Below are 13,345 nucleotides of genomic sequence, written 5' to 3'. Positions count from 1 at the left end.
CTTGACTTAAGAGCTACATTAAAAACACTTTTAGGTAATTGGAAACTCTTAATTGCTCATAGTTGTGAATGTGAGTGCGAATGGTTGTCTGTGTCTATGTGTTAACCCTGCGACAGACTGGTGACCTGTCCAGGGTGTACCCTGCCCCAAGACAGCTGGGATAGGCTCCAGCTTCCCCGCGACCCTGAAGAGGATAACCCGCAGAGAATGGATGGATGGAATAAGGGGGTAACAAGTCAGGTTTGTTACCCCCTTACCTCCAAGCCCTGAAAGGTACAGTGTGCTAACAATGTAAGGTGGGAAAATATTGGTTGTTTTTCTGTGAAATGACTGTGTACTTAAAATTACTTACATTATAATTTGTCCACTTCTTCTGCATAATACCCAGAATTTAGGCATTACTTAAAGTTATGCGATACAATTACAATTAAGTATGAAGAACGTTTTCCACTACGTTTGCACTACTTAAAATTACTTATGCAGTATTTGAAATTATGTACAGAATAATTTACATCTCCTTTCCTGTCACATACTTTAAGTTATACAATATTTCAAATTAATCAGGCACTACTTAAAATGAGGTACACATTATAACTACTTAAAGATTAATTAATTTTTCTTGCAGATTAATAGTTTTTGTTTCCTGTAATAATCTGATCTATTACCCCTATTTCTAGTGCACCTACCTTTAAGTATTTGCAGATAAATATAACTGCATTGTAATTTCAAATATAATACCCTGATATTCAATTTAATTACAGGAGAATTAAGTGACAGGCTGTATTATAAAGTGTTACCGACAATTATTGTTCATCATTCCAGTAAAGGAGCCGTATACTTTCTAAAAGTGTAGAGTCTATGCACTTTAACCATAGTTTTGCTTGGTGTAATAATCTGTCCTGTTTAAAAAAATCCCTTTGTAACTTATTTACAGAAAAATACTTCCTCTTCATTTTACAGCGCCTTCGTAAAAACGCTACAGAAACACAAGGAAGTGCTGCAGCATGTCATACCTCTTTCATATGATGTGTGTGCTGACTGCAGACAGACTTGAATTATGTGAACTCTTGTTCTCCTTGTTCGCACTGTCTTTATCTGTCTTCCAGGAAACTGGTGAGTCGAGCTGACCTGGTTAGAGATGCACCACACGATCAGGCAGGGCTGAGGAGACTGTGGCTGAGTTCCAATCCAGACAATGCACCCTCCCCCTACACACTTTCACTCTATCTGCACGGAGGATAAATGTCTTCAGCTGCCTGGGCGACTGAAAAAGCTCTTTGTGTTTTATATTCATACTCTTAACGCAGTGACTGCATACTTATTCACATGACAGATTTACTTTCTTAATTTAACACTGTGTCATTATATAGATTGTTACATACTTTTGGGGCACATTGTGGCATGCATATAAGAAAGAACAGTTTCATGAGTTTTGAGCCTTCTTTCTGAGCTCAGCTCATGTTAAAATGCTCAGTTTTCTACAAAAAAACAAAAACAGTTTCTGAAATCACCTGGTGAAATTGTACTAAGTCTTATTATTGAGAGTGTGTCATCTTTGACAGACTGGTGGATGCCGATACAGGTGGCTGTAGCTACTAGCTCTCTGCTTTGCTTCACTTCTGCTAACTGGAGTAACTGGGTTGTGCTTTTGATTCCTTTTGGAGTATTCATAATGCCTTTATCTTACAAATAATACCGTTTTCTATGCCATATTGTTTGCCATATAATTATACTGACTGACTGTGTGTAAAATTCTAGGATTTTATTTGGATCTTGCTCATTAGCAGGCCTCTGGGACTGTGTAATGCACCCATATGGTCTTTGGGTGCAGCTTGCTAAACCATCTAATCTTTATCTTTAAGCCTCATGGCATGATGGGAAATGCTATCCCTTGATACGATATTAGCTTAAGCTGTGATTTATTGTTAACAGTCTCTCTATAATCTGTGTTCTGCCTGAAGCCTGTTCAAAGGGAGTTCTTCCTCCCCACGGTTGCCTACAGGATTCTTATGAATACATTTTGAGTTTTCATGGCTGGCATCACTACAGCAGCTGTATAGTGGTTAGCACTACCAACTCGAGGGCCCTTTCTGTGTGCAGCCTGTACGTTATCCTTGTGCCTGCATGTTTCCTCCAGATGCTCTCGTGTCCTCCCATAGTTCAAAGACATCCATGCTGGGCTAACTGATGATTCTGGATATGAGATGTTAACTACATAATCTTTGGATTTTTTGATTTTTGACTTCCTCAATAGTTCCTCAACATGATTACAATTTTTTTTTTACATTTAGCCAGGCACTTAGGACACAACACTTTCTAAATTCAAGCCCCTGTTTCTGTTGTAATAGCAAGAAATAGTAGATGTAGTAATGCATGTATTCACAGTGAGTATTGTTTACGCTAACTTACTGTCATGTCACTGTGAAAAAAGACTACTTTTCAGACCTGCTTGAATTGTTTGCTGCAATATTTTTATGAACCATAAATATTGTGATACATTTAGAGCTTTTATTTTATTTCTTTTTATATTGGTGTCACCATGTTATCATTAGAAGATGCAGCAGTGAATATAAATGTTTCTCTTGTTTTACTTAGTGAGCACTCTCAGTAATGGATTCTTCTGCAGTGACTAAACAGAGGTCGCGGTTCATCCAGCATTTTATTTAGCGGTGTATCGCTAAAGAGGAGGAGGAGGATGGTGTTGTGCTGTAATGGAAGGGTGATGAGGATTTTAAGGTTGGAGTGAGAATGCACAGAAGGAAACTGTCAGAGGTTAGCTGCTGTTGCTGTTGCTACTGCTGCTGCTACTCACACCTACACACAGAATAAGCCAACAAACCTTGATTTCCTCCTACACAACAACTGCACATTAAGTCTGGACTCTATCCTGTGCATCACACACACTGACAAACATTTCCTCCTGTAATTAGCACATTTCCTCCCCTCCAAAAATTCAGGACCATCCACTGTAACCCAGTGACTTCCATTATCTGCAGGAAGTTAATTTGTTCATTTACACAGGATGACCTCCCGCATGTGTTGTCCGTGCACCGCCGAGCTCCCACGCCACTAACACTGTCCTCCGAACAACATTCTTTGATTTGTCTTCCTCTTTCCTTCTCGCTGCTCAACCCACTCTGTCCTGTTTATCTGCCTCTTCATCGCTCTCAGGCTCCCTTTTCAGCTGATGGAGCTTATTGTGGACAAATAGGCTTACAAGTGTCTCTATGGCAACGGCGGATTGTAAAGAGCTACATAAGCACTTCATCAGGGGCCATGATCCAACGGCTCCCATTGGAGATGGTGCCCCCAACCTCCTGCAACAAGTAAAGGCAGGCCAGAGAGGCTCCTGGGAGGAGGAGGGGAGAGCGAGAGGTGGCGATAATGCTGAGAGAGGATGGAAGAGGAGGCGAGAGAAAAACCATTTCTCCTCTCTCTTCTCTCTGTGTTTCATTCAGCCAGTCTCTTCGACATCCACCCAGCTCTTCTGCTTCCTGAGGACTTTTACTGTTCGGCTCTACGGTGATTTTATATCTTGTGGAGACCAAAGAAAACTTCAGAAACAAGGAAGAGGTAAGGCATTCTTTGAAGCAACAAGCTGGTTCAAAATAAAGGCTGAAAGATGAAAAAACTGACTTCAAGAAGGCATGTATTTTTTTTCTGGTATTCACGCCACTTATAAATAAGAAATCACTCAGATTTGGAGTCCTGAAAGAGAGCAGCAGACCAGTCTCCAATTCAGGGCTGAAAGGAGTGGTCAGTTTAAATGGTTGCTATTGACAGAGAAATTAATTGACAATGGCTGGAAATCCAGTGATCTTTTAGGTCATTTATTAACAAATATTACAAAAACAACTTGAGATTAAAGGTCTTTCAATGCTTGGTTATTTTGTGGTTTTAGTTTATGTCATTTCTCTTTAAAAGACTCAGCTATTTTTATTTTTTTATTTTCTGACTTTACTTCCTAGCAAGTTTAATATTTTGGACTTCTGATTAAAAAGAAGATGCTATCAGATTGTTTTGTTTTCAGATTACTTGATAGATTGAAAAAATGCAGCCTTTATCCTTCCTGATGTAAAACATACTGATGCAGTGACTCTTTTACTTGCTCCATTTTTAGGGGTTAAAGTGCTGTCCACTTGGGGTCGAGGTAGGGCTGTAATCTCACTCCATCGCTCTGTTGTGAAACCTTTTCTCAGCGCATGTTTTATTGTAGCCACAGCACCTGGAGGCGCATGTACAACTGATGTGGCCCAGAAGATACCTCCAGCATGTAAATAGATTAACCTACCATAAAATCACTGTGGTCAAGCATTAAAGGGGCTGGTCATGCTGAAAACAACATCTATACTAGAAAAACCACTAAAAATGGGACTTAGATTTGTAAGCTTTAAAGCTGTGAATCGGAAACAGTGTTTTTCATTTAGAAAAAAAAGGTGCTAAAGTCCCATCATGTAAAATCAATGCTTTAAAATCCTGAATAATGACTCACGACACATGAATCAGTGGCCTGCACAGCTGTGCTTTTTAATACAAGCTAACAAAAGGCCCACTATTGATGGGCTTGAATAGAGATCCTTTGGAGCAGATATGACACCTGCAGAACAAAGAGCCGACGCAGCATGGTGGATGTTGTCTTTTTGAAAAATATGCAGATATCGAACACACTTCAGAGGATGCTTTGTTTTACAAAATGAATGTTCATTAAAACTCGTTGCAGGTCAACCCTGTGCTGTTTGTTATGTTTTATTGGTACCATTTTCAAACATCCACAGATTCTAATTAAACATTTCAAGCGTGTCTCTTTCTAAACACATTATTTATTTCTTTATCACTCGATTGAGGATAAGAATGTTATTTCCATCTGCTATAATTCATATTTGGCAGTGTGGCTCTGTTCTGGGACAGCAGAAGCAAAAATGCTCACAGAGCAGAGCAGGCAACAGAGGTGGGTTGCAAAGTGGCTTGCAGATGTCCAGGAACTGGCAGGTTAATGCAGATTAAATAGCACAACCTGTATTGCCAGTTGGATGCATAAAAGAGCATCAGCTGAGTCGTCAGCTGATGTGGGCTCAGTTCAGCTGATCTGGGATTAAGCTGATTTTGACTTTGTTGCCTGTTTGAATGAATGCTCTGTTCTCACAGACACAGCCTTTCAGAAATAAACTTTAAGTCTGCTTGTCATTCCCCCTCATCAGGGAACAGTGAAGGAGGACGCGGCCATGGCCTCCTGGTTCAGCTGGAACGAGCCGTATTACCGGACTCCCCGCCGGGACCCGGCCGACGTGGTCACCGACACCCTGATGCTCGAGTTCAGCTGGCAGCTGAAGGAGTCTGAGAAGCAGCAGAGAGAGAGGGAGAACGAGTACCGACGCACGAAGACTGGGGTCGACTACAGCTGGCTAGCCAGCACACCCCGGTCCACCTACAACATCAGTACAGGCGAGAGGCTTGGCCTGGAGGACCTCTGTGCCAAGGTGCCCCCATCCTGTTGTGGGCTGGTCATACTCAAGTAAGGTGATAGTGAGTAGGCGTGAGATGAAAATCACTATAGCAGTTTAGCAGTATACCATATTGTTTCCTTGTCGCCAAAAATCTACTTTAATTTTATTAAATGTGAAGACAGTTTGACTTCAGAGCTACTATCTCATGACTACTTATGAAATGAATGAGGATAGCTACAAGTTAGCATCTATTCTCTAAGAAGAAGAAGAAGAAAAAAAGAACTCAGAGATTAAATTTATTGACACATTATTTAACACTGGATAATAATGACAGCACAATCACATACATTCACACAGTGCAATGAATAAATAAAGCTATTTAGCTAGCAAGCATGCTAACCTTAGCTTTATTTATTAGAAAAAGATTTGTGCTTCGAGTTGAAAGATAAGATCACCAATGTTGTAAGAATGTATTTAAATATATAATTGTATTTCTTTTTTGTAACAATACCCATAACCAACACGGCAATGCTAACAAGCCAATGTGGTACAAAGTTTACTGCTATTTTGGTTTTGTGTGTTAGCACAGCGGTCTTCAACCTTTTTTGCACCACGGACCAGTTTATGTCCGACAATATTTTCACGGACTGGCCTGTAAGGTGTTGCGGATAAATAACAAAATAAAACCAGAACCGGTACCAAAAAAAGAAGATTTATTCATAACAGACGGGGGGGGGGGGGGGGGACAGCAACGAACAGATAAAACCCTAAAAAACATAAATTTCACACCCGAGCCTCAACTCTCTGCCGGTACCAAACGACTCACATGGCCCGGGGGTTGGGGACTGCTGTGTTAGCATGCTTCCTAAGTACTAGAGGCTAAGTTGGATCTGGCCTTTTTTTTTTATTTTTCCCGCTCAGGTATTTATAGACACACCCACTGGACACTTCATTACTTCCACTTGTTCAACTGCTTGTTAATGCAAATAACTAATCAGCAAATATCGTGACAGCAACTCATTTATTTAGAAAGGTAGACATGTTCAAGACAACCTGCTGAAGTTCAAATTGAGCATCAGAGTGGAGATATTTAAACTGGATAGACAAAATATCCAGTCAACGGCAGTTCAGAGGAGAATGACTGGACTTCAAGCTGATGGTTATGCAACCATGCATAACCATGCTGAATACACCTTGTTATTCATCACGCTAAACCTTGAAGCAGGTGGGCTACAGCAGCAGAAGACCACATTGAGTGCCACTCCTGTCCTGATTTCTGGTACATTATTCAGATAGTAGGGTCAGAAAGCATAGTTCCATCTTTCCTTGTATCAGTGTTTAAACTCCTGGTGGTGTAATGCATGAGGCTTATTTTTTGGCACAGTTTAGACCCTTTAGTACCAACTGAGTATCATTTAAAATCCACACTGACCTGAGTATTGTCGCTGACTGTGTTGATTCCTTTTAAGACAACAAAATCTTTTGTGACAGTTTGAGACTACATTGCATCAACTAGGCATGAGGCACTCTGGTGGTCTTCAAAAACTTATAACAGGAATGGCTGCTGGTCTGTGTCTGTAACCAACTATAACCCCTCCCTAATTCTGTTTGTGTTAACACTTTTACGAGACACACTTAAGCGTCTTCTTTGGCACAGACCAGGGGAAGGTTTTGTGAGGCAAACTGATAAGATGGCCAGCTTCTCCGTCATTTGACGCGTGACTTTAATGCTCTGGTGCATTCAAAGCCATTTAATCTCCGACAGAGACTTCCTGAACTCATCTTAGTGTCTGTTCGTAGAAAGCTGCAGAGGTTCCAGGTGCCTTGTTAGAGTTTAACAGCGTTAATGTGAGTAAGAGGTGAGATGCTAAATGGTAAGTGGAAGTCACCAACACAGCAGGGACCAAGATTACCATGTTTTTGCAATCTCAGTTTGCCTCATGTGGGCAAAGAACTCAGCTGTCTTACTATAAAGTGTATTTAACAAAGTAAAATTGCATTTATTCATCCATTTTTTGTCCAGTTCAAGGTAGAAGGGAGACTGGGGCCTGTTCCAGCTGCCACAGGGCAACTGGGAGATCCCCCGGCCCCAAAATAAGTGTTTTTTTTGTTTTTTGTTTTAAAACAAGCAGTTTTAGGTTAGATATTCTGTCTGGTGAGTCTGATTTCTGGGGAATTGTTAAAAGTGTCATCTTTAAATTTATATTAAACTTACTCAATTTCATACATAAAATGAAACTGATTAACTCTATTGGTAAAGTTGGTGAATTTTTAATCTGTTTTACAACCGAAAAGAAAAGTTTTGTGCCAGCCAAACACATTAATAACACGTTTTTGAACATCTTACCTTCGATAATACATTTAACTAGTATTTATTATAATCGAGTGAGATTACTAGGGTTGAGAAGTCAGCCCAGGATCATGACATATGAAGGCCTAAGGATGGATTTCCGTTTCTTTTAAAATTTCTTGCCAAACTAAATTGCATCCTTAATAGGAATATTTCACTGTATTTCTAAAATTATATTTTTGGAATCATAAAAGCAACATCAGAGATGCTAAATCTGAGCTAGCATGAGTTGATCAAAAGGCCAATTATGAGTCAGTTTGAAGTACTTACTGAGCAACTGGTTCCCAGGTTTTCTATTTAAAGGTTTGTTAGGGCCTCAGGCACTTGTTGGCAGAGGAGGAACATTTGCCATCACGTGGATCCTCATCTGTTACAGGCAGGTTAAGATGGCTCTGAGCATTACATGTCATGGGACGTGTGAAAGATTTCATTTATCGAACGTACCGACAAAAGAAACACAGAATTTGCTAGAAAATGATGATGCTCATTAACTGACTTGTGCAGTTCCAGCGTTAGTTCTGACCAGCATCCTTTTATCAGATCATTTGACCATAGTCACTTTCACACGTGCACTTTACTTAAAAAAAAAAAAAAAAAAAAAGCAAAGCATATATATAGACAGTCCTGCTTTGAGGATCTCAAGTGATTCACAGCTAGAAGAGCAAGCAGGTGTTATAATGTGAGCACGTTTGTATTAAAAGGCATCTGCTGTCACTCCACTGGACTCATTAAGGACACAAGACAAAGAACCTAGGTTCCACCATTTGTTATCTAACAATGCTCAGATTTCATCTAATAAAACTGCTTGTTAGATAGTTGTGCGGGAAAATCCCAGCAGATTAGCACTTTCTGAAATACTTAGACCAGTCTGTCTTGTAGCAAATGTCCTTTCTTTTGCCCCTTTTGATGTTCAGTTTGAGCTTCAGCAGGTCGTCTCTATGAAGTCTCCATTCCTAAATGCACTGAGCTGCTTCCGTGCGATTAGCTGATTTGATGTTTTTGTTTACAAGCATCTGAACCTAACAAGTATATAGAGGTGGGAAATGTGACTCTAAATGATTCAAACTTGTTGTATGAGTTAGTTAGAAGCTAATTGCTAATAATGTTCATATTTTTTAAATGAAAAACATTTTTAATGGCGTCTTTTTGTAGAAAGGGTGCACAAAACAACCCAAAGAAAAAAGCCAATTACAAAACCATCGCACTGACAACCACACAATCACTGTTTCATTTATTTGCGCAGGTTCAGGGAGGCCATGCAGGCCAATGAGCCCGAAGTGCATGAAGTTTCTGGTCTGTTTCGCTCTGTCCTCATGGAGGCTCTGGATCACCTGAAGGAGGAGCAGGAGGCGGAGCGACTTGCTCGCCAGTGGAACAACAAACGTGCCATGAGCGTTTCCCTCATGAACTTTAGATCGCGGATCAAGATCAACCCGTTTGGAAGCACAGTGGGCCTGACCTCTGCTGCAGCTGAAGGGGCGGGTCTAAGCGACCTCAAAACCGTGTCAGAGGATGTGGAGAGAGGGATGGACAAGGACGAGAAGATGCAGAGAGTGTGGAGCATGCCTGACTTTAGATACAAAGGAACCGGCAGCAGTAAGATTGTTTGATGCGGGAGTTCACGGGACAGAGATGGTGATGATGATGATAATGATGATGGTGGGACGTTTCAGTAGGACTAATGCTTTGTAGCAGTGTCCACTTTTGCACCAGGAGAGAGGACGAGTCCATCTGTCCTCCTGGTTTTACAGTACAGTACCAATCAGCATTTGACCCTGCTTTACTGTCTTATCTGAAGTGTCTTTTTTCTAGTTTATCATATTTTAAATATTTTTCAGTACTTGAAAGAATTTTCATGAGATTATCACTACTTGAAGTGATGCCTCTTTCATTTTGCAGAGATTTTGCATCTAAGCACTGAGGGCTTTTTTAATGTAGCCTAATAGGGAAATTAATCTAATTTAAACTGCTGTTTATTGGGAGGAGAAACTTGGTGCTAGGTCAGACTACACAGGCAGGGCTGGGCTATAAATTTTGTTCATACAGTTTTTGTATAGAAGGAAAATAGTCTTAAAACAAATGACTTAATCCAATGAGAAGGTGAGTCACGCGTTCCCTCCTGAACTGCACAGGACCCAGGAACATAATTCATCATCCAAGGTCGGTGAACTGAAAGCTCTCTTCCTGTGCTCTTTATTTGCAAGAGGATGTTGGAGGGGAGGGGTTGGGGGAAGAGGAATTAATCATCAAAGGCTGTCAGATCAAAGTAAAAGCTTTGACGCACTTTAATTGCTGTTTCTGCTCCATTTGTCAACCACCATTATTCAGCAATACATAAAAGGTTTCAACCATCATCCATAAACATCTTGACATCGTCTCCATACAAGAGGAACTGACAGTGTCTGTGTTTTTATATGTCAATACAATAAAAATAAATGATTTTGAAACATTGTTCATGAGAGAATAAATGGTTATGAATAAGACTTACTATAATAATTCAACAATACAGAGTCGATTCGCATTTTTAACATAATATATATGTTAAAAACGTATTTCAACACACAATCAGACTTGCACTTTTGCAACCGCAATTCTCATCAGCTACAAGCAGAAAATGAATGTACGAAACCTTTCTAAATGTAGAAAGGCTGCTATGAATGGGGAAAGTAACTAAGAGCTGAAAGAAGAACAGCAAAGTGTATTTTCAAATCTTTAAATCAGGTTTATTAAAAAAGAAAATCAGAGGGTGTGACTTGATCAGTCCTCTTTTTGTTGCTACACGAGACTCCGACCAGGCTGCCGGTGGCTGAGATACACTGTGGGTAATGTTGGAGCCAGCTTCACACATGGAAGACACATATAGATCTAAGCCCATATCTCTTCTGAACCAATTACTGACTGAATTCAGCATTTTGTGAAATGGTATGTTGCGACCTAATTAGGGAGTTCTTTTTTTGAAAGAGATGACAAACTGCGAGCAAATCTGAGAAGTCAGAGGCAGGTGAGCAACTTTATTTCCATCTGGTGGACCACAGATGAACTTACCCAACTGCTTAATAATAACACCGCTTACATCATGAGCCTGCGGTGTGAATGCTTCTTGTTTTGCCCACAGAAATATCTCCTCCTGCACTCCAGCAACGTTGCTGCTGCCTCTCTGTGGCAACTCAATTTACAGTCATCTTTTCCTTCTCAGAAAACTCTGCTTTTATTTTTTCCTGAGATCTGCTGAGGTGTCTGGGCCTGACAAACAGGACCGGTGTTCACAGCGGGATTACAGGGTAGAGTTCAAGAACTCCAGAAGCTCTGCTCGATTTTTGTCTCGCTGTAAGAAAACAAAGCACACATAAGACAAGTGAAAAAAACAAACAAACAATCTATAAACTACAAAAAGGCACATCTGATTGCTTACCTGTTTGTCTTTCTTTGATTTCTTTACTTTCATCTTTATCTTCTTCCCTGAAATCATGCTGTATTTGCCCTTTTTCCTGTCCTTCAAATACTGAAAGAAAAACACATTTAATTTTAAAGAATCTTATCAGTTCAACTTCTAACTAATCCCAGGAAAATGCCAGACAGGCACTATCACATTCCAATATCAATGCAAACACAGACTGTACTCAAGACAACACTTGCAATTTGAAGAAATGCACCACAGCATGTCCCAGAAACGGCTCTTTGTTCTGTGATGCTTAACACAGCACTGGGTTTATTATGCATGGAAGCTGCACGTGGCGTATGAGGATGACAGGAAGTCAGGTACAGGAAAAGAATAAAGAATGAGGTCAATTTTCAAAATAAAAGCCAAGTTAAGGATGGATTAAAAATGTCAGAAAACGCGAAGATGCACACCCGCAGTAACAGTATGAAGAAATATGGATCAAAACAATTAAAGAATAAAAAGTTTGGGTGTTCTGACTTTAAAATGCCTGTCATATTAGCCAGGCTGGAGTCACAACTCTTTAAAAACAAAGTTGTAAAATGAAGAATATTACCACCTATTATGGATGGCTTTGATATTAGAAGTCCTTTATGGTCTATAGGATTTTGGAGGGGACTTTATGGTGAGGCGAGCTTCATTTGGACAGGTGCTTGTGTGCTTTGTTATTCCCACCTCAAAGATGAGGAGGATGAGTAGCAATTGTTGCATGATTTATTCTAAGAATAAAGATGAATAGACTTATTCTATAATTCATCTTTGGCCATTGTGAGAACACCTAATGATTAAAGTGCTAGTCCGTAATCTTAAAAATTAATCACTCTATTCTTCCTGTAAAAGAAATGTTTGCAAATGCATGAATATATTTACATGATATAATGCACCAATATAACACACTTGTCTAACAGAAACATGTAAAGGTTTTTGCTGAATGTTTTCCTACCTTGGAGATCTGCACAGGTCCTGAGCTGTCCTCCTCTCCTTTTGACTTCTTTTCTTTCTTACGTTTAGACCGTTTCTCTTTCTTCCCTTTCTGGATAGAAAAGAAAAAAGCATAATTCAGTTTTCTTGGGGCTTAAAAATTCTTTGGCAATATAAGCTAACAAATGAATAGTAAATTACTTTTTTATGTTTCTCCTTTCTCCTTTTCTTGGACTGTTTTCTGGATTTACTGCGAGAGTCTAACAGGAACAGAAATAACACACTAAGCTGAATCCAAACAGATATCAGCACTGTGATGAGAAACTTCAGGAAAAAAAAGATTCTTTAGATACATTTCAGACATTTAGTGCACACTTACCACTACTGCTAGAGCTGCTGCGACTTCGGCTGGATGACCGTGAAGAACCCGAAGATGACGATGAAGATGACGATGCAGACGAAGACGATGATGATGAGCTGGAAGAGGATGATGAGGAAGATCTGCTACGGCTGCGTTTCCGCCTCCTTTTTTCTCTTCCTGAAAAAAAGGGGCAAAACAAAAATGTAATTACACAATAAACTAACGTAAGCCATATTTACAAAATTACAAATGCAGCCATTCAGCATTTCCCTTGACTGACAGTGTCTGGAAGCGAGACACAGTAAGGTAGTATAATTGGTTACTAAGGTGTAATTTTGAATATGACATACACAAACATAGTTTGTACTCTGGTTTTTACTATTTTTAAGCATTTATATAGCTCTAGGTGCAGTGAAACAGAAAGGAAATGTGTCCTGTTTTATTGTTTTTCTGCTAATGTGAACTCAGTCTTTTTTATGTATTTTTGCTGCTATATCTTCACAAAAAATTAAGACTTTCAGTCAAATCTTTAATAGATTTGGAGAGATACGTTGCATCTACTATTCTACTAGTAAACATAATAGGTAAACACTAATTTAATAGTCAGTTTTCCTTCTTCTCAGCAACAATCAGTCCACTCTTTGATCCCCAGTCACCAACATGAGACACTGTTTTACACTGTCAGCTGCTATAATTTCCCTTGAGATCAATTAAGTATCTATTCATTTATTTATCTATGTCCAGCCGTAACGTCACATGTGTCTTCGGCTGTTAACTCTAATAAAAAATAAATAAAATGAAAGAGCAACCGGTAAGCACTGGGGGGAAAC

At 39.7% G+C, this 13,345-nt stretch overlaps 2 protein-coding genes across 3 annotated transcripts; one reads left to right on the top strand and one right to left on the bottom strand.

Annotated features, from left to right (window-relative positions):
• Positions 1-603: 603 nt before the first annotated feature.
• rd3 (retinal degeneration 3, GUCY2D regulator) lies at positions 604-10,246 on the top strand. Of its 2 annotated transcripts, none has more exons than XM_084954300.1 (3): positions 604-3,573; positions 5,199-5,512; positions 9,038-10,246. In XM_084954300.1, exons 2-3 carry the CDS (start codon positions 5,223-5,225, stop codon positions 9,402-9,404), a joined length of 657 nt encoding a protein of 218 aa, XP_084810426.1. In that variant the 5' UTR covers positions 604-3,573; positions 5,199-5,222; the 3' UTR covers positions 9,405-10,246. The 2 variants fall into 2 exon arrangements, with proteins under 2 accessions (XP_084810426.1, XP_084810427.1); XM_084954301.1 differs by lacking the exon at positions 604-3,573 and adding an exon at positions 3,580-4,150.
• LOC146371896 (uncharacterized) lies at positions 10,056-12,744 on the bottom strand (the record flags this gene model as incomplete). Its single annotated transcript, XM_084953374.1, has 5 exons — positions 10,056-11,119; positions 11,207-11,296; positions 12,177-12,266; positions 12,356-12,414; positions 12,534-12,744. Coding segments are annotated over 5 exons (501 nt in total), but the record flags the coding sequence as incomplete, so codon positions are not given.
• Between the last annotated feature and the right edge of the window lie 601 nt (positions 12,745-13,345).

Source organism: Perissodus microlepis, chromosome 15, assembly GCF_051167445.1.
Source record: "Perissodus microlepis isolate ML-2025 ecotype Zambia chromosome 15, ASM5116744v1, whole genome shotgun sequence".
Taxonomy (NCBI): Eukaryota; Metazoa; Chordata; class Actinopteri; order Cichliformes; family Cichlidae; genus Perissodus; species Perissodus microlepis.
The sequence above is the reverse complement of the archived record's forward strand: the minus strand, read 5'-3'. Positions and strand labels throughout refer to the sequence as shown.

Bases quoted from the DNA above. Each gene is read 5' to 3' on its own strand.
- rd3 (XM_084954300.1), top strand. From the start codon at position 5,223: ATGGCCTCCTGGTTCAGCTGGAACGAGCCGTATTACCGGACTCCCCGC. The intron at 5,513-9,037 runs GTAAGGTGATAG...TTATTTGCGCAG, and splicing joins TGTGGGCTGGTCATACTCAA to GTTCAGGGAGGCCATGCAGG.